Below are 26,595 nucleotides of genomic sequence, written 5' to 3'. Positions count from 1 at the left end.
TGCTTTTTCCAAAAAGCAGAGATTCTCTGCTTTTGTAAAAGGCTGTTTTTCGGGTGTAAAAGGCAAACATGAGATCACTAACCAAACACCCAAGGCTACTTTTCAATTGTAAAAGGCAAACATGAGGTGACTAACCAAACACCTAAAACTCTCCCTTTTGAAGTGAAAAGGCAAAAGGAGCTTGAAAATGAGCAACCAAACACCCCTTATGCTGGTAAAATGAGTCATAATACCCATCATTTATATGAAGACCAAATGATTTTTTGTGCATCTTCAACCAAAACGTTGTAATAGCAAAAGCAAATGAATGTAAAGTTAGAATCCGGAAGCAAAATACAATGCATCGACTACTGCTAAAAAGAACCCGCATCCAACTTCTCTTTTTCATTAAAAACAAACATACAAAATTATTTTCTAGCCCAAAGGATAAATATGACCAATGACCAGCAAGTAGCAGGATGATAAAATGCTTCAAGAGGTGAACATAATCCACAACACAACAATATCTGATTCCTGCAAAAGCATGTATGTCATTCATAGTCTCGAATCACCTGAACTAATACTAACTACTGCAATTAAATATATATATACCGAAATTTCTCAGACAAACACATTATAGAAAAACGGCATCAAGATAAGCAAATTTGGATCAATGCCTAAAATCTCTAGACTATGGAATTCAAATGGAACTGTGACGAAGCATTAATCAACCATATAATTCAGGCCAAAATAGAATATTAGATTTCAATTTTCAAGTACGTAATGTGTCTCCATTCTATTTTAGTACAAAGTGGGACTGTTGGGAAGCTATACAATTACAAAACCAATATTAATCAATTGGCCAATTCAGCATAGCAAAGAATGCAATTTGAGAAACAAAACAACTAAGAGATATACATTGGCAAAATGAAACGTAAGTAAAAACTAAAAATATATGAACAAAAAATAAACGGATAACTACAATGCAGAGAAGTTTATTATGAGCATCACGAGGACCATTAGCCTCCATACTGAGGCTGTGTACCTAAATCGCACGGTTCAGCAGACTTCTATCGTGTAATTTATACAAAATTAAAAGTCATATAATTCGAAATCATGGACCAAAGATAAACACAAAATCATGCAATTCTATTCAGAATTATGTTCTTACGCGATTTTTGCAGTACCTCCATCATGTGCCTCAACCTCAGGTTTGACGAGGATTATGATGGTTTGTCAACCTTATAAGAAAAAAGAAAACCACAGATATAAAAAAGAACACATAAGGAAAATGTTTATCTAAAATAGTATGAGATCTTACTTGAGACAAATCAATTTGTGAATTAATATTTTGCATCATACATGCAAATGAGGCTGGCGAAGTGCTATTATTTTCATTGGAGATCTAAAAAGAAAATAAACAATAAACTAGTTTTAATAGATACCAAAAACATAAAGAAATAGAATAAAAAAAAATAAATTAGGTTACCTGATCAGTTAATGGCAATGATGGTGACACTTGGACTTGCATACTGGTTGACATTAACTGCGGTTGCTAGAGTAATAGAAGCCAGGTGCAACAATTTAAAGGGAAGTAATGAACTAAACTTATTAATTAAATCCAAATTAAATAATTATCTATAATAAACATACAAAATTTGATACCGGAAAATTTGTTTTAGGATCCACTTCACTAGCAGATGTACCATCATCATTTAACTTTGAATTGATATCCTCTTTTCGTCGTTTGACATTTTCTACAGTCACTAACATAACAAGATAAGCATTTTGATGAATTAACATAAACATTAAATAGCATGTATATTAAATACTTACCACATTTTGACAAATCTTTCTTTGCTTTTGACTTTTCCTTAGCTACATTATCTTCATTATGATGAGGCTCCTTCGCATTCAGTGCAGACAAATGGTTTTCTATGTCAATACTAAGGTTCCTCAAAGCATCTCTACAAAGTTGCCGACAAATTTCATCATCTTGGCATTTTGTAATTATGTCATAAAAAGATCGCATCATCTCATTGCCAAAAATAGAACCAGTCTCATACGTAGCCAGACTAGCTATCTCTCCTTGTTGCTCCAGTTCACGCTGCCTTTTGTTTGCATCTTTGGTCCAACGATGAAATATACAACTTTTAGGAATCTTTGTCACATTATTAATACTTAGAACACGTAAAATATGACAACAAACAAAGCCCTTAGATTCAAACTTTTTGCAACTGCAGCTAATCGTCATGGTAGAGGTATTGAAATGCACTATCCGTACTCTAGAATCCACCTCACCTTTAATCTCATAAGTATGAACATTGCCAATAACTGCAACTTCAATTGAAATTGTTGCCAGAACATTCCAAAATTGCTTCTCAAATTGTTTAAAGATCTCACATGTATATGTGGCTGCAGCATGATTCAATAACCCACTAGTTTTAAGAACTTGCGAAGTCATACCTTGCTTACAACGAAAATCTTCTCGTGACTCAAAAGAACGCCAACCAGCTACAATGCCCTCAATTTGATGAGCAAATTTAGCAAGTGAAGTTGTCTTGTTAGCAATTTTATTCAGAACACCACTCATAGCTTCACTTCTTTCAGATGATAAGATTGCAGCAGAAAAAACCTCTTTATTCAAACCTTTACACCACTTTCGACGAAGGTTGTATAACTTATTCCACCAATTGTGAGTTCTGATTGCTTCAAAAGAATCACGCATTTGATTCCATATTTTGTCAAATTCCTCCTCAGATTCACATTTTTGTAGCATCTTGTAAAACAAATGTCTAAATTCAGAATTTGAATCAAGACTTCCCAAATAGAGTGAAGCATTTTGTAAGATATGCCATATGCACAATCGATGACATGACCTCGGAAACACTAAAGCAATAGCATTTTCTATTTCTTGATCTTCATTAGTGAATATGGTTTGTGGTGCCTTGCCCCCCATTGACTCGAGAAATGATTCGAACAACCATATATAAGATGTTGTTGTCGCATTTAACAATAAAGCACAACCAAACATGACATTCTGTCGATGATGATTAACACCCATAAATGAAGCACAAAGTAAGTTATATTTATCTAAGCGATATGTGGTGTCTAGCACAAGAACATCACCAAAGGAATCATAATCCATCCTTGACCTACCATCTCTCCAAAAGTAATTATTTATTCTATTCTCTTGGTCAACTTGCACAGTGTAAAAAAACCCACCTTTAACTATGCGTTCCTTGAAATAATCTAGAAGACTTTGTGAATCGCCGGCTTCAATTGATAAATTATTTGTTTGGTTAACATAATCACACCGGTTCTTTTTTGTAAGCCCCAAGTACTCATCTCTTCTAGCTTCCTTAGACATGTATAAAAATGAGTCCGTACTGGTACCTATATGTAATATATAAAAAAGATTAACTTTAAATCTTTATGTGAACAAAAGCTATAAACATACTAGTAACAGTAATATTCTTATTACAATGAAACAACATTGATTTGTTACCTGCATCCACCTTTGAACGAATAGTTCTTAAAGGGATAACATTCTTATTCGAACGCAACATGTGAATTTCTGAAGGCAACGCAAGCTCATGGTTGTGATTAGAAACAAACTTTGACACTGTCCATTTACCATCATCCACAGAAAAACGAATCATAGCTTCACATCCATTTCTTGTTTCAAGTGTGCGACATTGCTTGGGTGAGAAATACTTATCGTCAAGCCTATAACCTGCTTTTGAGCAACGATATTCTCTCTGACGAATGTTTTTATTTATGTCATATCTCTTTTTGGATTTTCTGACACTAAATCCCGTTCGAATAGCATAATTGTTATATAAATTAAATGCTTCCGCCTCTCCATGCACAACAAATCCAATGAAATCATCAACAACTTGATTATCCTGATTCATGTGTGAATTCTTCATTTTATTTTGTACATTTAAGGTCTTCACTTAAGCCCATAATAATTCCATCCGTTCTTCAATATCTGCCCAGACAAATTAATGTACAATATATGAGCTTGTACCTTCCATTACAAAAAGAATAAAACGCAATAAGAAATCTCTGTAATTAAACTAAGGGTAAATAATTTACTAGTCCTTACATTTTAAGTTAACACGCTGTTTAGTCCTCATATTTTAATAATACATTATTTAGTTCTTAATTTTTGTTTTATTCAATAGTTTAGTCGCTTATTGAGGGACTAAACTGTTTAATAATTCAAATATTTGAGGGACTAAACTATTGAATAGACCAAAAGTTAAAAACTAAACAATGTATTATTAAAATACGATGACTAAACAGTGTTTTAGGTAAAAATGTAGGACTAATAAATTATTTACTCTTAAACTAATTATAGAAATCATAGGTTACAAGTACTTCCGAATTTATAAACAAGTACCTGATTGCTGATTTATTAAAATAATATAAAGTGATAACAGTATTGTACATCATATAATTAGAGGAAACTTTTCTAAGACTCCATTTGTTTGGTGGAAAATATTCTCATCATATAATCAGAATAAAAACCTAAATAAATTATTGTACTTGAAATTATTGAATAAATTGTAGCACATGAAATTCTGAACAACACACAATTTTGCCTTTTTTGTTTGTTGATAAAGGTTTGTGAGTTTTACAGTTAAAGGTGAAAATAATTAATTGCTAAGTTAGCAGGTGACATATATTATGTTATGAGGTGGAAGGTTACAATGTATTATTCAGTAAAGTCATAAATTATTATTGGCTAAGTCTGTCATGCAACCAATTGAGCCAAAAGCTTAAGCTGATAGTTATGATCCAATAATAATTAAGGTCCAATATTCTCATCATATAGTTTAAGAAAATATACAATCCACTCTTATTTTCACATAATTTAAGAAATTATAGTTAATCTGATGCAAAGATAAAACACCAATCATAGTTTTCCTATTATACCCTACTTAAATTGAATGATTATTGGTTAAAGTAGAATTTCAAGTAGAATAATTATCTTCCTTATTAAGTTGATAAAAAAATGTATCTTAAATAGCGCACATGAAAAGAAAAGTTAACTACAATTTCTATGAAAGTAACAATATGAACTATTATGTGGACGAAGGTAGCACTTAACAGCTACTGACTTGTTTCCAAACCAAACACCTTAAAATTAGGACCGACAAATTCTGACACGGCAATATGATTTATAAAGACAACCTACCATCTGAAACGGCCCGTTTGACACAATTATAATTTTTTGTGGCATTTATAATCATATGTATATATATCACTAACACGACAACCCATTTTGACACACCCACTTAAAATAGCAGTTTGAAACTGAAACATCTATCAGCTGACCCTATAAAGGTAACCCAAAAAGACTACGTCAGTAAAAATATGGTGGTACACTTTTATGCATTCAACAGATTTACAATATAATAATATAGTAATGAATGTAACTACATCCAACTAAGTTTCATGTTTTCAATCTATGTTGATATTAATCTTCATAAGCACAAAAAATTTGTAACTGGGGGAAGAGCAGCAAAAGAGATTTATTCAGATGCTGAATATTGATAAAAGAAAAACAAAATTGGAGACCCGAAGAACAATTGAACCTGTAGATACGCTAACAAGGATTACATGGTTCTAAACTTATCTAATCAAATTTGACTATGACAAAATAATTTCAAATTTAACTCATAAGTTTTTCTTAAGGAAAATTTAATATTATTCCGTTAACTCATGTTTAATTATAATTGGAAAAAAAAAATGAACCTAATAAAAAAAGAAAAAATGACATAACCATATGATTATCAAGTCCAATATAAAATCATAAGGCAAATTGCTTGAACGAAAATATAGCTCTAATGGAAGGATATTAAAGCTAAATTGTAGTATGATTGAATTTCTTGTATGGTTTCTCCTTGCAAAATATTAAATGGCTTATGAAATTTCTTTATTTTTATCTAACCGATTCTGCATAATGTAAGAAAATATTCTGTAAGTTCAAAAATTATGATGCCTAATTTCGGTCGGTTTCTTTTTTCAGCTAAGGGATTTTTGAAGGTACACCTGAGATCATATCTGCATTTATTTCAGTGTCCTAAATGAGCTATATCCGGTTTGAAATGACAAAAGAATTCTTCTTTTGCAGTTGAGAACAATAATTATGTTCGTTTATGAACATCATTTTTGTGTCCTGAAATTTTCAATTTTTTTCCTGTTGTGAAGGCTTATTTTATATATAAATCAACCAATGCACAGTTCAACCAACTTACATTAAGCATATTAATGTGTTTTGAGGACAAAACCAAATCCCATATGAAACCACTACAAGAAATCCAAGCAAGCTATTTGCTCATATCTATTATAAAATGTCCATATTTATCCATTTTAATTTAATTTTCTTTAAATTGGGGTATAGAACGTTGGTGTTATGAATACAAACTGATTAGTATTAAAGGTACTTAAGAATACAATAAAGGCTAACCCTAATTCAAGTCAGCGTCCTGTTTTTACAACGATGCAATACAGCTGCTAGCATTTTGATAGTGATTGAAGAACTGCTACAGAAGTAAATATGGGAACCAAGGTTGTGAATGTTTAATTACAAGAGCCATCTTTTTTATAATAATTTAATTTCTTAAGAAAATATTAAGCAACCCTCATCCTTTTAGGTAAAGAAAGAAAGAGTAGGAGGGTGAGGTAGAAGCTAGGATTGCTAAAATCTTATTTCATTATGATACTCCATTTGAATTTAGTTGGAAAATATTGTCATTTTACTATATCCGCATTGACATGGATACATACTTGGACAAATGGCATTGCTACCATTAAAATTGAAGGGTATACACTACAGAGCAATTTTGGTACTTGCTTGTATTTTCCAAGTGTAATATTGAATCTTCTGTTCTATTATTTTTCGAAAAATGTGACTCCAACTATTGCAGCATGCCTGTAACTTTACTCAAAGATAGCTAACATAATTGGTAAACTGAATGACAAGTTAAAGGTAAAGAACGTTTATCCAGATACAATTAACATATCCTCCAAGAATGTGTTGGTCATTTCCTAAATTGTTACCAAACGTCCAACTGATGCTTAAGTTCTAGGATGAAGGATCAATTTGGCCCTTACCCTTGAACTTGTCTCTCCGGATCAATTTGCCCCAAAACGCACTTTGAGTCTCAATTTGGTCATTCAACTTAGCATTTTTTGTCAAATTAGTACAAAGTGACACATGTTGACACTAAAACCTGACATGTTTCAACAAACCACGAATTATATGTCGTCACATGTCAGTTTTTGGCTAATTTGACCAGAACAAGTTGTTGACTAAATTGATACCCAAAGTTCATTTTGGGGAAAATTGATCATGTGAGCCAAGTTGAATGATCAAATTGACACTTTATCCTTAAATCCCAAGTCGCCACACACCTACCTATCTGCATAGTGCATATTTCACACCCTTCTCGCTATCTTACACACATGACAAGCTGAAGAAAAAGAAAAATGGTTGAAATAAATAGAACTAGTCAATTACTTTCTCTTCTTCTTGGTTTTTAGTTCATTGTAGCTAATGCTCAACCTTCACTGACACAGGACAAGAGTCAATGGGTAAGTGATTTTGTTCACAAGGACAAAAGAATGTTAATATTGTTCAATAAGACAAGAACAGGTTAGATTTGTCAAATCGAAAAACTTGGTAGAAAAAGGAGAATATATCCAATGATGGGGAACACCAACTCAAAGGTACAACCCCAAAATGATGATGGATGAAATTTCAAACTTGCTAAGGAGGGATGGATTGAAGTCCAATTTTTTTCTTGGTATATATTGTCTAGTTCAGAGGGCGAGCCTTGGCGCAACGGTAAAACGTTGTTGTCGTGTGACCAAGAGGTCACGGGTTCGAGTCTTAGGAGCGGCCTCTTGCCAAATAAATTGGCAAGGGAAGGCTTGCCCCCAGTACACCCTTGTGGTGGGACCCCTCCCCGGACCCTCGCTCAGCGGGGACGCGTAGTGCGACCGGGCCGCCCTTTTTTTTATATATTGTCTAGTTCAACAATACCAACACCGTTTTTGTCCTTGTGAACAAAATCTCAAACCGATCAATGCTTGTGCTGCGTCATTTACTTCCTACAATATTCATAATGGGGACTCTATTGTTGATGCAGACAACAACAACTACCTCTCGGCCATTGTTAAGGCCAACTTCCCTCCTTATGGTCGAGACTTATCGAAAAACATCAACAGGCAGATTCTACAAGGAAAACTTGCCTCTGATTTCACAGGTGATATATCATAAATTCATTCTCAATTTTTACGCACCTAATAGCCACTTACTTTTCTTGTTTGTGTTCTATTGACAAACATCATATCCACCAGCCTACCTTAGCAAAGAAGTTGAAAGCACATATCTCCGGATTGGTGCCAAATTCGCTTCTGCTGCTTGTGGTTTCTAATTCTACAGCTAAATTGTATCTAACTCATTTACGGCCGAAATACAACTCCTACGGTCTGTTCTAAGGGTGTTCATGGGTCAATCCAATAATTATTGGATAGAAAAACCAATCCAATCCAATTAATGAAGGAATTCATGGATTGGTTGTAAATAACCAATCCAGTACATAGATACTCCATAGAGTTGAATTGGATTGGTTTTGGTTTGGATTGGTTATTGACAATCAATCCATGAATTAATTTTACCAAACTTATTCTTTTAGCTAGATTAAAAACCTAAAAATCCAAGGGCTCAATTATGAGTTTAGCCTTAAATAAAACCTTCTTATGTTTTTAGTCTTAACCGAATATTTCAAACACCCAATGTGTGTTTGGATTTAGGGCTGAAGACCGACTCTAAAGATTATTGAATCGAACTAAGTACCGAATAAAAAGTTCCAAATTAAATTGAATTATTTATTATTGAACTATTGATATCTGAATAAAAAGTTTTAAATCGAATACTATAAAAAGAATTGCTTAAAAAATTTAAATTGAATACTTAAATAAAAATGAATTGTTCAAAAAATTGTACCGTTAACTTCCACTGCATACAATTCTAGAGATTTCAATTTATAGATTAGATCTGAACTAACTTGTAACTAAATCAACCCAATACTCGGTTGACTTTTAATTAAAATCAAACCGAATTGCAACATTGCCCAACCTGCAACATTACCATTTCCCATTATTTTTCATAATTTTTCAGTTTTTCAAGTTTAAACTATTTTTTACGTGTTCCATTTTTTCGTTTTTCTCATTTTGCCTGTTTTCTCATTTTTTCACCAATTATTTATTGAGTCATTTCTCAACCCATCCAAACCTTATCCTTTTCATTCTAGTTAAAACCAATCCATATGAAATCATTTATTTGGTTAAAACCAATCCAGTAGAATAATTAGTAAACTAGTTATTTTTGGGTTGGATTGGATTGGATTGAATTGGGTTCTTAGTGGATTATTTTGGTCTTTCTTTATGTTACAATAAAGTGTTGATATTTGAGTTCTTGATCATGCAGCAAGTAATACAACCGACCAAGCATTCAGAACAATACAAGGAGTGCTAAAAAAAGGTAGTAGCAATCGCAGGGAAATCGAATGCATCATCTATTATATCCTACACCATTTATCTTATTAGTGCTAAACCTAGGGATTATGTTCAAATTTAATACATTAATCATCTTCCCTACAAAGTGCGCACACCTGATCAATTCTCTGACATAATTATGCAATCCTATGCAAATTCCATTTTAGGTCTTCCATCAAAGACAAATGATAGTAATTAAATATGATTCTGGCGGAAAACTAAAATGACCTAAAATTACGCTATACTGCAACAATAATCCAGGATGAAAAGAAAATGTAATCAAATATTACCTATTTATCAAGATCACCATGCACAAAAGAAGCTACTCTTCAAATAGAAACCCTGGCTCCTCGATTTTTCTTTAACGAGCTAAATCCAACAAAACCATAAGCAAACCTCGAAGTATTTGAAAGGCTATTGCTGAAATTGAGAGAAGAAAGATTTCTCCGATGGAAACAGAGAAAGAAGAAAGTTAAAGGAGCGATCGTATGAGACGGCACTGATGATATGTGGAGTGGAGACCGCCGATTGAAGAAGTCCAAGTGAGATATCTTATGTTTATATAATCCATCGAAACTACGTAGTTTCATAGAACATTTTGTCATAAATTGATATTTAGAAAAAAATTATAATCTAATGTTTTTTTTAGTGCAAATTTAATTATAACGTATAAAATTGTGTAAATTTAAACCTAACGTTTCTAAATAAGATCAATTTGTAAAATTTTGAAATATATATAAATAATTAAATCGAGCATGTTCGCGAACTTTCGAGTCAAGCTTAAGGAAGTTCAAGCTCAGCTCGTTAACATCTTGAGTCGATTCTGAGCTCGAACTGAGCTATTTCAAGCCGAGTTTTGACCGAAACGAACTCTAATAGTTTGTGAGCTACCCTGCCTCATTAACATCCCTGGATAAAGTCCATTAGACATATTATCATCTTTATTATATTTCTATCCTATATAATCATAATGAATATATAGATCACATAACACGATTATGTACTATAACTCATTTTATCTCTAAGATTTACTTTATTTAATTGTATTTGTGAGAGATATAAATGAAAACTATTATTAGGTAGGTTCAAATAAGACAAAGATTATCCGTCTTAGATAAAGATTCACCTCCGTTGGAAAATTCCTATTTATTTTTTCTCATCGGGTGGAAATGGGGCAAGACATCTCTATCTTCATCCCTAATACATTCTCACAAAGATTCGACATTAATATGCTTAGAATAATAAATTTATATAGATGGTTAGATATTTATTTTTATACATATTTGGATAATTTTTGTTTAAGATATTTCGTATATTAATGTATTCCTTATAAATTATGATTAATGTATTTTAGTAGTAAGTATACTAATATGTTTTAGGTTATATTTGTCTAATTGTATTATACGATAAAAAAAAATTAAATTTCACTACAAAAAATGTTATTTAGAATAATAGGGATGAGGACTCCCATGGAAATGGGGATGGGATAGGGACAATTTGCCCTATTATATAGACAGACCCGTCCGCACCTCTCCTCATTGTCAATTTTATTATTAGTATATCGACTTAAGTTTTTGGATTAAATGGTTTATTGATATTGCATCAGACCTCTTAGATTAAGTGTAATTAACCATGTAAGGACACTTATCTAAAAAAAATGTATGCTAAACTTCAATATCTTAAACATGAATAAACTATTGTAGTAAATATGAATGGAAGCTAAGTTCCATGAATTTTTCTAATAAAAAATAAAAACGTGTTCTACATCATGCAAATTTGATTTTAATGGTGACATATGGCAATTCATATATATCTTAAAGTACAAAAATAAACCTTGTGGTTACACCTATTTTCGATTGCAGCTTTGTGGTTTAAAAATTTACAAAATGGTACCTTGAGGTTCATTCCATTAGCAAACACATACCAAATTGACTAACGGTGTTAAAAGTGAAAGGAAAAAAAGTTAATTTGGTCCTTATATTTATTTACTTTATAAATTAATCCTCTTTATTATCTAATTATTATAAACAAACCCCAAAATAAAAAATAAAAATCAATTATACCATCTTCTCCATCTCTTTAATTTCTTATTTTTTTCTTCTTTCTCTCTCTTCTCTCTTAATTTTTCTCTATCTACCATCGATTGAACCACCAAACAATGAGTCTTCCTTGTCAAACAAACCCTATTATTCCACCTCATTATCTCCATTATACATTAACAGCTTAAATAATGATGCTGCTACAAGCTGGAAATATGATCAGACCCTACATCTGAACTAATGCCGGATGTTTCAAGATTAAATGCAAATGATTCAAAAATCACTATGCTTCTCGTCCAGCCTTCATTGATGATTCAACCACAGCGCATAACCCTCACTGCCACTTCTGCAAATCGTATCAAGCCGTCCTTCACCATGATCAAATCTATGGCCACTGACAGAATCGCTTCTTCACCGCCGAGAAGAACCATGTCTTGGGCTTTCGAAGCTCGTGTTTCTCTCGTTTTCGCTCTCGCTTCCCAGACTTCTAATGTTTCTCAAAGACCTAAATGTCAACGAGATTTCTCACTATATTACTGTTGCTTTTAGTGATCACTTTAATGAAGATTTGATTGCTTTCCAACTTGCAGTTTTGTTCGATTTAGCTAATGAGACTGCGAAATATGGGTTCCCGAAGAGGTTCGAAAGCCAGAATTTGGAGGAAGCACTAATGACAGTTAAATTAACTCGCTCTTTTCATTATTGGATTTAACATTTAGTGTTTATTTTGAAGTTCCAAACATTGAACCGGTGGAATATAAGGTGTTGAGTAAGAAAGAACAGTACGAGATTAGAGAAGTTGGTGCATTTTTCTATGTTCTGATTTTCTCTTGATGGTGATTCTTAAAATTAAGTTAAAGCTAGATTTTAATTAGGTTTTATTGTTTAATTACTGATCTTTAATTGAATTGATTTTAGAGAGAAATTAACCAAGAGGAGAGAGAAAGGGAGGAAGAAGAAAAATAAGAAATTAAAGATAAATGGAGAAGATGGTGTATTTAATTTTTATTTTTAATTTTGGGGTTTGTTTGTGATAATTAGATAATAAGGAGGACTAATTTATAAAATAAATAAATATAAGGACCAAATTAACTCTTTTCCCTTTGACTTTTAACACCGTTAGTCAATTTGGTATGTGTTTGCTAACGGAATGAACCTCAATATACTTGTTTGTCAACTTTTAAACCACGTAATTTATGTTTGAAAATGGCTCAAACCACAAGGTTTATTTTTGTACTTTCCCCAATTAAGTATGGAAAGGACATACTTTTATATATATACCTATATCAGAATATAGGTTCGGCCTTTAGGCTGTTAGGCATTCGTTATTCTATTTTCCTTTCATGCTCGATGCCATTTAGGGTCGGGTGTGACAGTATAGGGTTGAAATCTTAGTAACTTTATTTGTTAATTGAGTTTTAACTCATGATAAGATATAAACTTGTGGTGTACACTTCAATTGCATAAATATTTACGTATTTGGTGTGTCATATATAATAATAAAAATTAGGGTTAATTACAAATAACTATTTTGTGGTTTGGTTGATTTGCGGATCGATATATGTGGTATTTTTTTTCTAAACGCAATTCTGTAGTTTACAAAATTTTACATTTGAGTTATTTTTGTCCGAATTTGATCGATAACGACCTCAAAATGAAAATTTTCAAAGATTAAATGATATTTTAAGCAACTTTAATTCTTCAGCTTTTTAAGTTTGAAGTCATTTAGATGTTGTTTCTTATGAGAGAGAAAGATAATGTTTAGAGAGAGAAAATTCCAAAAATGATGATTTTGAAAAATAAAAAATATGGTTCCATAGTAAATATGATACTAAACAACTTTAATTCTAGAAAAATTTCATTTTGAGGTCGTTATCGGTCAAATTTGGTAAAGTAAAAAAATATGTAAAATTTTGCAACCATATGATCAAATTACAGGACCGATTCTGAGATTTTGAAAGCCTATGGGCGAAGAAGCAAATAAAGGTCTAAGTATAAATATAAAAAATAAAACAAATCATTTAAGTAAAAGAAAAATTACTTAAAAATTGATACATTTTTATTACACTTAATAAGAAATCTAATAAAAACATTTTGTTTCACTTTAAGTATTAGTTGCTCATACAAAACATTATTTACGAGCATTTCTAGATATACAATCGCTAATAATATATACATCAATATGTATTCAATACATAAAATGGTTAAATCATTCCATCTTTAATAGTTTTTAGATAATTTTAGCTTTGAAAAAAATTCATCAAATATGATGGTCTGACATAGTTAGGAGGTTAGAAAATCAATTGGAGTATTTAAATAATAATATCTACTACTTCGACAAGAATTTTTCAAATGCTATTAAACAAAGTCATTTGCAACACTCTTATTGCTGAAAAAAAAAATCATTTGCATCAGCATTAAAAAATTATTACAAGAGAACATAGTCATAAAATTGTATGTTGTGATTATTTAGGCCTAGGACAAACAAATGATTATTGTTATTGCATATTTTGATATTTTAATTTCCGTGTTTTTTTTATAAAAATGTTATTTTTGGGCATCACCCTTCCTTGTGCCTTAGATCTATATTGTGATTTGTTATTTTCGTAACTGTTTCATCTTTTAAAATTTAATTTTTATATTACTTTTACAATAAGTGTTACTTTTGGACCCCTCTTCTTCTTGAGCTCTAGACAGACGTCCTTCATACCAATGTCTAGAGACGACCCTGACTTTTAATCAATCTATTTCTATGTTAGATTTAATTTTTATTTATTTATAGTTTTTTTTCGTTTTATATAGGTGTTATCGTGTCTTTTTTTTTAATTATTTATATCGAGATGTGGTTAAAGATGTACTAACATGAAACTTTATTTTTCTTAAAACAAAATTCTTTGGAAAGAAAGAGAAGTTGGTGTATAGAGTTTTTATTTGATATAAATATAATTGAATGGTTGAAAAAAATACAAATTTGATTAGCTCATTTAAAGAAATATATTAAATGTTATAAAAAATTATAGTAAATAATATAAAAGGAAGACAAAGATATTAAGTAAATAGTTACATTGCAATTTTTTTTTATTAAGAAGTATAGTTCAATTGGTACATTTCTAGAGATAAGAGATTATGGAGTGGTCTTTCTTAAAAAAAATTAAAAAAATACTGCAAAAGGAAATTATTGCAATGGTTAAAACTAATGGTTCAACTGAAATTTAACTATAATTCAATTGAAATTTAAAAAATTTGTGAAAACTGATATTTTTATTTTCATTTGTACTTCTAATTTAATAAAAATATTTATAATATTAGCAAAAATCATACTAATAATAATAATTTTCCTTTCAAAAAAAATAATAATAATTATAATACCAATTTATAATATTATGAGATATCAAACTCACAAATTCAACATAATAAATAGAGTAAATAATTTATTAGTCATCTCCTTTTTACTTAATATATTGTTTAGTCCCTTTATTTTTAAAAACATATTATAAAGTCCCCATCTTTTGTCAATATTAATCATTTGGTCATTTTGTCTAGTTTTTTTTTAGATTTTTAACCGAATAATCTTAGCTTTTAGGACATGTACAGTAGATATAAAATGATCATGTTACTCTATTATTTTCAGTCTGTCTGTATATGCCAAATATAACAGTTAAAAATCTAAAAAAAAAATAGATAGAGGGACCAAAGAATTAATATTGATAAAAGATATGGACCTTATATTATGTTTTTCAAAATAAAGGACTAATAAATTATTTATCCTAATAAATATTAAAATGTCAATATAATAATAAATTTATAATGTAAATGTATCACATGTAAACTCATGTTGTTATACGTCTAATAGTAATATTTTTTTAATATCGATTTGTAATTTTTTTTCCTGAAAAACAAACTTATTCAAACTTGAAACTAAATCTGTTTCAATAAACAAGTTTACAGACGCCGGTGGAACCATCTATACGGGATGGATTTTTTAAGATATTAAATAAATATAATATTTTATACTTATTCAGACCGATTCACTTATCAAATCCAATTTAATCTGGTTGATCCAATCAAGCCGACTCAGATCTGACAACGCTGATTAAATCAAAATGGATTACATTATAAAGACTAGTTAGTAACTTTATTAACCGATCTTCTAACAAAAGATTAAAAAAAAAATCTTGGTATGTCTAGTTGGGGCATTAATCAATTGTTGTTTATGTGGAAATTATTATTTACAATGTTTCACAAAAAAAAATGATTTGTATTAATGTAGAACCACCAAATATGACCAATTTTATTGATATATTATAAAGTTAAATTTGTATGATCAAATTGCAGATATTCTATTGGCTATTGCATAGTTTTTCAGTTTTATAATAATTAAACAAATTCTTGCTTCATCAAGGTTCTAGCAGTATTAATATTCTGATTCAATAATTGAATTATTTTTGTTGTTAATTAAATTTAATTTGAATAAATTATCCTCATGATTCATTGCTAACTCAGATCTAATAATTGATTACAAGAACATGAAAATGACTAGTTGTCCTTTATTCATTTCCTAATACCCAATTGGTCCATTGCCTAATGATTACAATTATATAAGAAAAGTTCCTAACAATGTATATATATGAAAACTCCACGTTTCAAACAAGTTTATTTATGATTCACATTTTGAACTGAATCTAGACCTATAGATTTATAGATATTAGTGTGATGCACAGGATATATTAAAACTTTTTAGTGTTAAAAATAAAAATTGATTTTAACTCTAAAAACAACGTTGTATTCAAATAATTGTAAACTATTTATAATTAATATATAATTTAAAATAGAGAAAATATAAAATAAAACTTATAGTTTGCTCTATTTTTACAAAAATATTTTTGTGATTTAAAAATTTGTAAATAGAAGTTTCTAGTTTATGTAGTTTGTAAATTTAGAAATTCTGTTACAAATTATTATAGTGGTTATTTATTCTAAAAGGGAGTGGTTTGGAGTAATAAAAAAAATTAACTCATATATTAAGTCTTATTTTGTGAATTAACTAAACCAAAAGTATTATTTGACCAAAAAGATGACTCATGGATCGTTTAACTGTAAATTTTAGGGTAAAGTACAAAAAAAAACCTTGTGGTTTCCGACTTTTGCAAACAAGGTCCTGTGTTTTAAAAGCGTACAAACAGAGGTCTGCGGTAACAACCGTTAACAAAGAAGGGATTTTTTATGGATGCCGTTAAGTTGGGCTGACATGGCACTTTTACTAAAAATTGCACCAAGGATAATTTCGTCCTTTCGCATCCCAATTGTGGTATAAAAGGTTGAGAAATTCCAAAAGTCATTATACAACTCAGAATCAACGATATACAGGAACCCTAACTTATCCCTCTTTCTTAGAACCATATTTTCACACCCAAATCCAAGTAATTTATGTGCGATTGAAGTTACTAGTGTCGAAATTCAACATCTGGAGTATGTAGTGAACACTTTTATCCTGATTTTGAGAAAAAGGAGACAGAAACGAAGTTGGTATTTAGAGGGAATAGAGTGAAAGAAAATCACGTCATACCTTGCATAACAAGATACGACCTGAGGTAAACATGTGATATTATCATTTTTAATTTCTAGTTTGCTCACTTTAATCTGTTCTGTAAATACTTTTAGGTCTTTGAAATCATGAGATGCTTTGTTTGCTGCTTGTTTATAAAAATTTGTGTAATTTTTGTTTTCTTTAGTTATGGAAATAATAAAAGTGTTGAGATCTCACATTGATTTGGGTTGTCAGTTTGTTTACATTGCTTGTTTATAAAAGTCTTATTGTTTATAGAGCTACTGATTTGGTAGGTGAAAAACTATATGTTTAGATATTTATGTAAGTAAGAGTTAGCTAAGAATGAGCCTCACTCCATATTTAAGTAAGAGCTGCTGATTATATGTCTTATTCTTTTCTGGTAATAGGCAGTTAATATGGAGCAACTTGAAGGAGCTAAGCAGCCTGAAGAGATAGGTGAGGGTGATGCCAGTGATGATGGTGGTAGTAGTGAGGATGATGACAGTCAAGATGAGGACTTTGAGGAATTCGACAAAGAACATGAGAGTCTTAGTAAGGATGAGCCATTAGATCTTACCAATTATGGAGATCTCAATGCAGAAGATTATAATGAATTCAATGAGGAAGCTATACAAATTGAACATCCATGTAATGATCTCAATGAAGAAGATTTCAGAGAATTCAATGAGGCTCCATGTGATGATGATGATGATGATGATGTTGAGTTGAACAGTTTAAGGGGTTCATCAGATGAAGGAGAACCAATTTTTCCTGAATTCAATGAGGTCAATGGTATGGAGAATCCGGAGATATGTTTGGGGATGAGATTTAGTATTGTTTATGTTTATAGAAAGGCTTTAAGGGAGTGGGTTGTAAGAAGGGGGTTTGATTATGTATTTTGTAAGAACACTAAAAAAAAGGTAAGTGTTAGATGTAAGGTGAAGTGTGGGTTCAAAATTCATGCTTCAGTGGTTAGGAACACAAGTACATTTCAGATCAAAACATTTCATCCGGTGCATGAATGTCCAAGAGACAATATCTATAGATTGGTTGGTTCAAGCTACATCAAAGAAAAGTATTTGCCTGAATTCAGAGAGAATCCAAATTGGAACGTCGAGGCCATGCAAATGAAAATACAAAGAGAATTGGGTGCTGAAGTTCATCTTGCAAAATGCTATAGAGCAAAGAGGAGGGCAAAGAAACAGTTCGAGGGGGATATGAAAGATCAGTATAGAAGACTATATGACTATGCTCATACCTTGAAAAATGCAAATCCCGGAAGCATGGTGAGAATTCAGACCGAATTGCAATATGAGGAGATGGAACAAGTTGTAAACATGAGACCTAAAGAGATTGTTGTTTTCCAGTATATGTATGTGAGGTTAGCAGCTCAAAAACAAGGATATTTTTCTGGTATAAGGCCTCTGATTGGATTAGATGGCTATTTTCTAAAGACACCGATGGAAGGGCAGTTATTGTCGGCTGTAGCTAGGGATGGAAATGAGAATACGTTCCCGTTAGCATGTGCAAAGGTGGACACTGAGTGCAAGGCATCCTGGGAATGGTTTTTGAAGTTGTTATTCGAAGATTTCGGTGAACCAGGTGAAACAAAATGGGTATTTATGTCGGACCAGCAGAAGGTAATTATCATCCAGTTAGACTTTCATATTAAAAATGTATTTCTGAAATTTTATGCAATGTGTTTTAATTCATTTTGTACTTGTAGGGGCTGGTGGAGGCAATGAAGGGACTGGCACCTGGTGTTGAACACAGGTTTTGTGTCAAGCACATGTATGATAACATGAAGCTGATTTTCAAAGGGGTTGAATACAAAAATTATCTATGGGCGGCAGCACGGGCAGGAACTATGAGGTTATGGGAGCACCACATGAAATCCTTAAAGGACTTGGATGAAGAGGCTTACAATTGGGTAATGAGACATGATCCGAAGACTTGGGACAGGTGTCATTTCTCAACCCATACAAAATCTGCTTCATTAGAAAATAATGTATGTGAGTCTTTTAATGCCTACATTAAGAAAGCTAGAGAATTACCAGTCATAGGAATGTACGAGTCAATTAGGAAACATTTGATGAAGTGGATTCATGTGAAATATGAGGGAATGTGCAAATATAATGGAGATATATGTCCATGGATCCAGGAAAGACTAGAAAAAATTAAGTTAAAAGCCAGAAACTGCTTTGCTACAACAGCTGGGCAATTAAAATACTCTGTTGGTTGTGGTGATACAACGACTGTAGTTGATTTGGGTATGAGGACATGTACTTGTAGGATGTGGGAAATATCAGGGATCCCTTGCAAGCATTCAATTGCTGCAATCTACTTGAATAGGGAGAATCCTGAGCAATATGTAGACCCATTTTATTCAAAATCAGTGTATTTAGGGGTTTACAATCACATTATCAACCCAATTCCAAGTAAAGATGAGTGGGATAAGATGGAGTTTCCTGACATTCACCCATGGGTAGTTAAGAAACCGACTGGTAGACCTAGAAAGAAAAGAATTAGAAGGGCTGATGAACCAAGGAATCCTTTTAAGGTAACAAGAGCTGGAGGTATAGTTGTTTGTGGAAATTGTAAAAGGGAAGGCCACAATTCAAGAGGGTGCAAGGCTTCAGTGACTGGTGAATCAACTTGGCAAAGGAGGTTAAGGAAAGAGAAGAACAAATTGCTAGGGAAATTAGGAGAGGTATGTACCTACATGTAATTTCAGTTACTTCTGCTTATTACGTCTGTTATTGCTTTTATTGTTGCTTACATCAATTGCTTAGGTGTCCCCGCCAAGAAAAAGAGGGAGACCAAGAAAAGATTCGCAACCGGGGACTTCTCAACCAGCAAGATCAGCTTCACAACAAGAACCAAGGACTTCTCAACCAACAAGGTCAGCTTCACAGCAGGCACCAAGGGCTTCTCAACCAAAAAGATCACCTGGTTCTCAAAAACAGAAGCAATCAGCTATTATTGCCCAACCAAATAGTGTTGTTGCTTCTGAATGGGCACAACTTTAAGGTTTAAGAGTCTTTTTGGACAACTTGGTGTGGGATGGTACTTTTTGTTTAGGCACCAATTATGTGCAATGGAACTTTTTGTTTAGTTCTTTTGGGTATTATGGGTACATTTATGTATGAATTTGTAGTTACTTTGATGTATTACTCTTGAATTTTCAAATATGAATAGTCCTTCTGTTTGAATATCATTTACTTCAGTTTCATTCTATTTAAACAAAATTTAGTCCTTAATTTATCTTTGAAGCTCATGGTTGCTTGCCAAAAGGGTTCAGACATTCTTCTGCTCCTAGCAGATTTTGTCAACCATCAACCTCTTGGCTCTTGCTCTGATCCTTTGCCTTAGATATATGCATATGAAATTGGTATAGAGGATTTGTTTTGTTTGTCTTGTTTTAAGGAGAAAATAGCACACATTGATATGAAATTGGGTAAAGACAAGCAGTTCTTAAGGTTCCAAAGGATTTGAGATTTCCCATCTCTGCAATTGGATACAAAAGAATGAAGTCCATTTATTTGAGGAGCTGGTAAGGATAGAATGTCATCATGTAATTGCCAAGTTGCTTTAGTTAATACTCATGTATCTTGTAATCTCCTACATGATTATTTATTGAAGGAAATGATGATTTTAGCCTTTTTACTCGTCAATATTTTGAGATTGTACCCCTACATTTCAATTTGATGACATTTAGACATTCCTCCATCTAGAACATTAAGTAACATGGTCCAAATAAATAAAAAAAGCAAACTGGCAACAAAACTATTGTCACAATAAGATATCTTTGGAGCTCCTAATGTTGATTTCACTTCTTGGATTTATTAGCTCCCTTGGTTGCTTGGGCTGCAACAGCAGGTGGAGGAGCTACTGGTTTTTCTTTGTTGGCTTCCTGATGATGAAACCATCCTTCACCAACTTCCTTATATTTTGGCGGGAGTTAGCCATGGAGATTTCATTGACTTAATTAGGATCAAGCCACACCTTCCCTTTCCCGCACTTGAGCACGCTGGCGGAGAGCCGCTTTTGGAGCTTCAGCGAAACCATTTATTTCTCTCTTCTCTCTGCCTCTCCTAGTTAGAAGCTGCCACTTCATAGAGATCAATTTCAATTTGATGACATTTGTATCCTCTTTTTTATCAATAAAATTCACATGAACAGGGTAAAGCAATTTTCAATTGCACTGTTTCATCAAACACCAAAAAAATAACAATTACAAATAATACAAGAAATACAAGAAACACAATTTTCAATCGTACTATTTCATCAAACACCAAAAAGATAACAATTACAAACAACACAAGAAACACTATAACTTTTTCTACATGCCACATTCTTCATAGCTTCAATTTCTTAGTTTTTTGGAACCTCCAAATCTGCAATAAAAATTTCTTCCAACCTTGCAATATAATTTTTTGAAATTCTTCGATTCCACCTCCATAGACACCTCCTCATCTCCACTAAATATTTTTCAAGAATCGCCTCCATTGTTCTAGAGTTAGGTTTTTCTTTTTTCCTTTTCTGAATTTAATTTCATAATGAAATTTAAGGAAGAAGCTTAATAGATGAAGTCAGAGCAAGAAAAACTAATTTTACGGTTCGTGTTTGCAATTCGTATGAAACCGATGATGACAGATGAAGAATTTGAGATTTCATATTTCATGAGAATTTAGCAGAAGAGGAGGAAGATCGAATTTGGGGATGGAACTTCTCAACCTTTTATACCACAATTAGGATGCGAAAGGACGAAATTGCCCTTGGTGTAAGTTTTAGTAAAAGTGCCACGTCAGCCCAACTTAACGGCATCCATAAAAAATCTCTTCTTTGTTAACGGTTGTTACCACAAACCCCCGTTTGTACGCTTTTAAAACACAGGACCTTGTTTGCAAAAGTCGGAAACCACAGGGTTTTTTTTTTTGTACTTTACCCTAAATTTTACAAACTTCAAACTCTTATTTGTAAGTATTTAAACCACAAAGACTACGTTTGCAAATCGGATAAACCACAAAGTTTTTTTTTTTAACTTTTCCCTTCAAAATATTTCTCTAATAATAATAATTAATACTCCCTCCATTTCATATTACATGTCTTTCTAGAAATTTATTTTATTTCATAATACATGTCATTTTAATATGATCAATACACATTATGGTTTTTGAAGGCAATCTCTACCATCCATGTAACGTCTATCTTTAAGGCTATAAAAAGTTATTTATTCAATGTTACAGGGTTGAGTTTTTTCAGAGAGAAGTGGAGCAATATTACACATCTACTGACTTTAGCAACAGAGTGTTCATGGGAAGAACATCATTCCCACACTGTAATGAGTATATCAGGAAGAGCCAAACATCAACCGTCAACCTAAAGGAGTTTCAACCATCACCAAGTTTGCCAAGCTTCCAATTATCAAATTTCACTTAACAAATTTCATTGTTTAGTTCCAGCTACAACAGTTGGCACGTTTGTTGAAAGCGGTTGAAAAGCCATTATTCTACCTGTTTGCCTTTCCTAAAAAAAAGAAAGAAATGTCTCTAAGGAGATCTCAAGTTCCACTTTCATATGCATCTCTTAATCCAGATGAAAGGAATATACACCATGACAATTAAGAAGAACAAGCTGAGAATCAATATGGAACATTAGGAACTGTTTCACCTACTGTCCCACTAGCCGAATATGAAGCTTTGAAAAAGAAGTTTGACAAAAAAAACTAGAAGAATTGATGCTCTTTGTTCAACAAGAACTTCCTAACCATTTCCAAAATAGGGAAGATAAAATTTCAAATCCTCATTCTAACAATTTGGAGCGCCCTGAGGGTCAAAATCGTAAAAGAGGTGATGTTTTTACAAACGCTGAAGGGAGAAAAAAATATCAGATACCATGAAGTTGTGGAAAGATATGGGGAAATCAGAGAGTGCTAGAAAGGAATGGAGAGGAATTGATGTTTAATGTAAGGGATACAATAAATCTAAAGAAAATGATCAAAAAAGTCTTAGAACATAAAAGGTTGGTTTCTGCCAATGAAGAACAAGCAGCATGAAAGGTTCCTTTCACCAAAGAAATCATGAATAAACCTCTATCTTAGAAGTTCAAGATGCATATGGTAGCCACTTATTCAGGGAAAGGTGATCATCAGGGCCATATGCAAAATTATAAAGTTGTGATGCTATTACATGGATGAGAAGACACCATAAAATGTCGAGCATTTTCACTCACTTTAATAGAAAATGCTCATACATTGTTCAACAATTTGAAAGAAGGCCCCATATGTAGCTTTGATCAACTAAAAAAAGAATTCATAAATGTTTTCATCATTAACACCATGAAAAATAAAGATGCAATGTATCTTCTAACCATAAAGCAAGAGGAGAGAGAAAACTTAAGGGATTATGTAGAAAGGTTTCGTGCTGCAACCTTAGAGATTCATGATCTTCAGGCTAGAATGACAGTTGCAGGAGTCTTTCAAAGAACAAGATCACGAGATTTTGAAAAATGATCAACCTTCCACCCTTGGAGATACGTTCAATCGAGCTAATAAATTCATCCTTTTTGAAGGTGTTATGAGGAATATAGCTGGAAGAGGAAATCTAGATAAAAAGAGGAAGGAAAAGGATGAAGTTGATGATGGACGAAAAAGGAATGGAAAAGGGAATGCAACAAGGCATGCACCAAAGTTAAGATATGAAAACTTCACACTTTTACTTCAACCTCGTTCTAACATCCTGGTAGCTGTAGAAGGTTCTAGAATCCTTACATTCCCTTCCAAAGTCAATAGAACGGTGGAAAAATTCATTGATGCTTATTATCGATTCTATAATACTCACGGTCACTCTACTAACAGATGTAGAGAACTGATTAATGAGATAGAATCATAGGTACGATAAGGTAACCTTGTAGGATTCGTTTTTACAGAAAGTTATAGAGGAGAAATACCTCAATACTCAAAAGGAGACCGATACGCTAATAATAGAGAAAAGAATGTTCAAGGATACACAAAACCAATAGGAGATAGAAAAAAAACTCCAATGATTGATAACAAACCAGCTCACCCAACAATTGATCTTATTTCTGGAGGAGAAATATTAGCCGAAAAATCCTCTTCGTCAAGAAAAGCTTATGCAAGACAAGCTTATGAAGTTAATAATGTGATGAAAGTTTAGGAAAAGGAATCTATAACTTTTACTCCATCAGATCAAGGAAATGTGGTTATATCTCATGACGACGCAATGGTCCTCTTGGCCATAATAATGAAATTCCCAATAAAGAGAGTCCTGATAGATAGTGGAAGTTTTGTGAGTCTTCTTTATTTGAATTGTTTTGAGAAAATGAATTTGTCTTTGGACAGACTAAAAAAATTGCCAGTTCCACCTTTCAATTTTTCAGAGGAAGTCGTCTCAATATCATAGTCAATTTAGCTACCAATCACATTGGGTGAAGAACCTTATAGCATTACATGGATAGAAAATTTCATGGTAATCAAATCCGTATCTCCAGGCTATAATGTGATCCTCGGAAGACCACTACTTAATTACATGAGGGTTTTACTTTCTTAACTACTTTCTGATGAAGTTTCCTACAACAAAAGGCATAGGGCAAGTGTGAGGAGATTAGAAAAGACTCAAAGTTGCCATCTCTCTGACATTAAAGGAAAACATGTTATGAATGGAGAAACGGTGGTAATTTTTGAAGAATTTGAGAATAAGCAAAAACCAAAACCTATTGAAGAAGTTGAAGTTGTACAACTGAAAAAAGATGATCGAGTAAAAGTAACATATATTAGAAGTAAAATGTCAAAAGAGGTAAAAGAAGAAATGATTGAATGTCAAAAGAGCTTGGAAAAATATTATGCATAAGGTTTTTTTAATTTCAATGAGCTTCTATAACATTATAACGAATATTCAAGGTTCCAAAATATTTCTTAGACTAAATATTTATCATGAATATTTTTCTTTTTAAAAGCTTTTTATTAGAAAAATAGTATTTTATTGATAATAATATTTTATTTCCATGAGCTTCTGGAACATTATACGAATGTTCATGGTTCTTGAATCTTTTTTAGAATATTTAGATATTTATTATAATATTTTGCTTTTTAATAGTGTTTTATTAGGAAAAATAGTGTTTTTATTGATAAAAGTTCTATTTTATTTCATAAGCTTCTAGAATATTATAACAAATGTTCAAGATTATAGAACATTTTTTTGGGAATATTTACATATTTATCATAAATATTCTTTTTAATGAGCTTTTTATTAGTAAAAATTAGCATTTTTTATTGATATTCACATATACTTTCTATTGATAATCTCAATAAATAAAGGGTAAATAATTATAAAATCCTCATGTTTTTATATAACAAACCAGTAAGTCTATCATATTATTATAAGGTTCTTAAGTTTTGTTTTAATCAACTCTTTAGTCCTTCCATTTGTTTTTTTAGATGAAAGTAGAAAATTGTCCTTAGTTATATACAATAAAAAAAACTTATCTTTTAGTTTTAAATTTAATCTAAATAGTTTTAATGATGTTTTTGAAATATATACACCAAAATTGATATATACTTGTGTATACCAATCATAAAAAATATATTATTTATTCTCTTAATTTTTTTTTAATATAATATTTTAATACTAACATTAATATTATTATGAATTTTCGATGACTAAAAAAATCACGGATTCAACCCTCGTTTTTATCAAAAATTCTGGGGTATCCTTGGTCCTGAAATTTTTAAAGTCGGATGCCATTGGCTTGAGATAGGTACTTTCCCGCCCAATCTTAATGATTCAATTATTGCTCTTATTCCTAAATGCGACTCTCCATCTACTATGCGAGACCTTCGCCCTATCGCTCTGTGTAATGTGCTTTATAAAATCGTTTCAAAGGTGTTGGCTAATAGATTGAAAGGAGTATTCTCTGACATTATTTCTGAAAACCAGTTGGCTTTTCTCAAAGGTCGTTCAATTCTTGACAATGTCATGATTGCCTTTGAAACTATTCACAGTATGAGATGTAATGTGGCTAAAAAACAGGGTGATGTGGCTCTTAAAATTGACATAAGCAAAGCCTATGATAGGGTGGATTGGAATTTCTTAAAGGCAATTATGTTAAACTGGGCTTTAAAGAAGCTTGTGTGCGCTTAATTATGCTCTGTGTTACTTCTATTCGATATTCAGTAAAAGTTAATGACAAAGTAATTGGGCCCTTCATCCCATAACGGGGAATAAGACAAGGCGACCCATTATCTCCTTACCTTTTCCTTATCTGTGGTGAAGGCTTGTCTGCTTTATTAAATCGTGCCGAATCAGAAGGAAGATTACATGGTAACCGAGTTGTTAAAGGAGCTCCTTCGGTGTCTCACTTGTTATTTGCTGACGATGCCTTCCTGTTCTTTAGGACGTCAATTGAGGAAGCCAGAGAAATAAAGCATATTCT

The 26,595-nt window shown here is 31.9% G+C and overlaps 2 protein-coding genes across 7 annotated transcripts; one reads left to right on the top strand and one right to left on the bottom strand.

The window, feature by feature from the left end:
* Positions 1–270: 270 nt before the first annotated feature.
* Positions 271–10,096, bottom strand: LOC136226503 (protein FAR1-RELATED SEQUENCE 5-like). 6 transcript variants are annotated; one of them, XR_010687749.1, is made up of 8 exons: positions 9,846–10,096; positions 3,488–3,973; positions 1,816–3,375; positions 1,633–1,745; positions 1,469–1,534; positions 1,301–1,384; positions 1,151–1,220; positions 271–513 (listed from the first exon to the last, which is right to left on the bottom strand). XR_010687749.1 is itself a non-coding variant. In XM_066015021.1 (8 exons), the coding sequence occupies exons 2-7, from the start codon at positions 3,909–3,911 to the stop codon at positions 1,203–1,205; spliced, it is 2,265 nt and encodes a 754-aa protein (XP_065871093.1). In that variant the 5' UTR covers positions 3,912–3,973; positions 9,846–10,096; the 3' UTR covers positions 271–513; positions 1,167–1,202. The 6 variants fall into 6 exon arrangements, 2 of the variants coding, with proteins under 2 accessions (XP_065871093.1, XP_065871094.1); XR_010687751.1 differs by having other exon boundaries at positions 1,645–1,745; XR_010687750.1 differs by having other exon boundaries at positions 1,633–1,736.
* Positions 10,097–16,954: 6,858 nt separating this feature from the next.
* Positions 16,955–20,356, top strand: LOC136226837 (uncharacterized). The gene is made up of 4 exons (XM_066015496.1): positions 16,955–17,185; positions 17,550–18,782; positions 18,869–19,852; positions 19,935–20,356. Exons 2-4 carry the CDS (start codon positions 17,559–17,561, stop codon positions 20,169–20,171), a joined length of 2,445 nt encoding a protein of 814 aa, XP_065871568.1. The 5' UTR covers positions 16,955–17,185; positions 17,550–17,558; the 3' UTR covers positions 20,172–20,356.
* The last annotated feature ends 6,239 nt before the right edge of the window (positions 20,357–26,595 follow it).

The sequence above is a fragment of the Euphorbia lathyris genome, chromosome 4, assembly GCF_963576675.1.
Source record: "Euphorbia lathyris chromosome 4, ddEupLath1.1, whole genome shotgun sequence".
NCBI classification, from domain to species: Eukaryota; Viridiplantae; Streptophyta; class Magnoliopsida; order Malpighiales; family Euphorbiaceae; genus Euphorbia; species Euphorbia lathyris.
The sequence above is the reverse complement of the archived record's forward strand: the minus strand, read 5'-3'. Positions and strand labels throughout refer to the sequence as shown.

What these genes read in the sequence shown, in the direction of transcription:
- LOC136226503 (XM_066015021.1), bottom strand. Translation starts at nt 3,911, where the DNA reads ATGAAGAATTCACACATGAATCAGGATAATCAAGTTGTTGATGATTTC. An exon ending in TCGTTCAAAGGTGGATGCAG is followed by an intron (nt 3,376 to 3,487) that starts GTAACAAATCAA and finishes TATTACATATAG; the next exon opens with GTACCAGTACGGACTCATTT. An exon ending in GAAAGATTTGTCAAAATGTG is followed by an intron (nt 1,746 to 1,815) that starts GTAAGTATTTAA and finishes TTGTTATGTTAG; the next exon opens with TGACTGTAGAAAATGTCAAA.
- LOC136226837 (XM_066015496.1), top strand. Translation starts at nt 17,559, where the DNA reads ATGGAGCAACTTGAAGGAGCTAAGCAGCCTGAAGAGATAGGTGAGGGT. An exon ending in TTATGTCGGACCAGCAGAAG is followed by an intron (nt 18,783 to 18,868) that starts GTAATTATCATC and finishes TTGTACTTGTAG; the next exon opens with GGGCTGGTGGAGGCAATGAA. An exon ending in TGCTAGGGAAATTAGGAGAG is followed by an intron (nt 19,853 to 19,934) that starts GTATGTACCTAC and finishes TCAATTGCTTAG; the next exon opens with GTGTCCCCGCCAAGAAAAAG.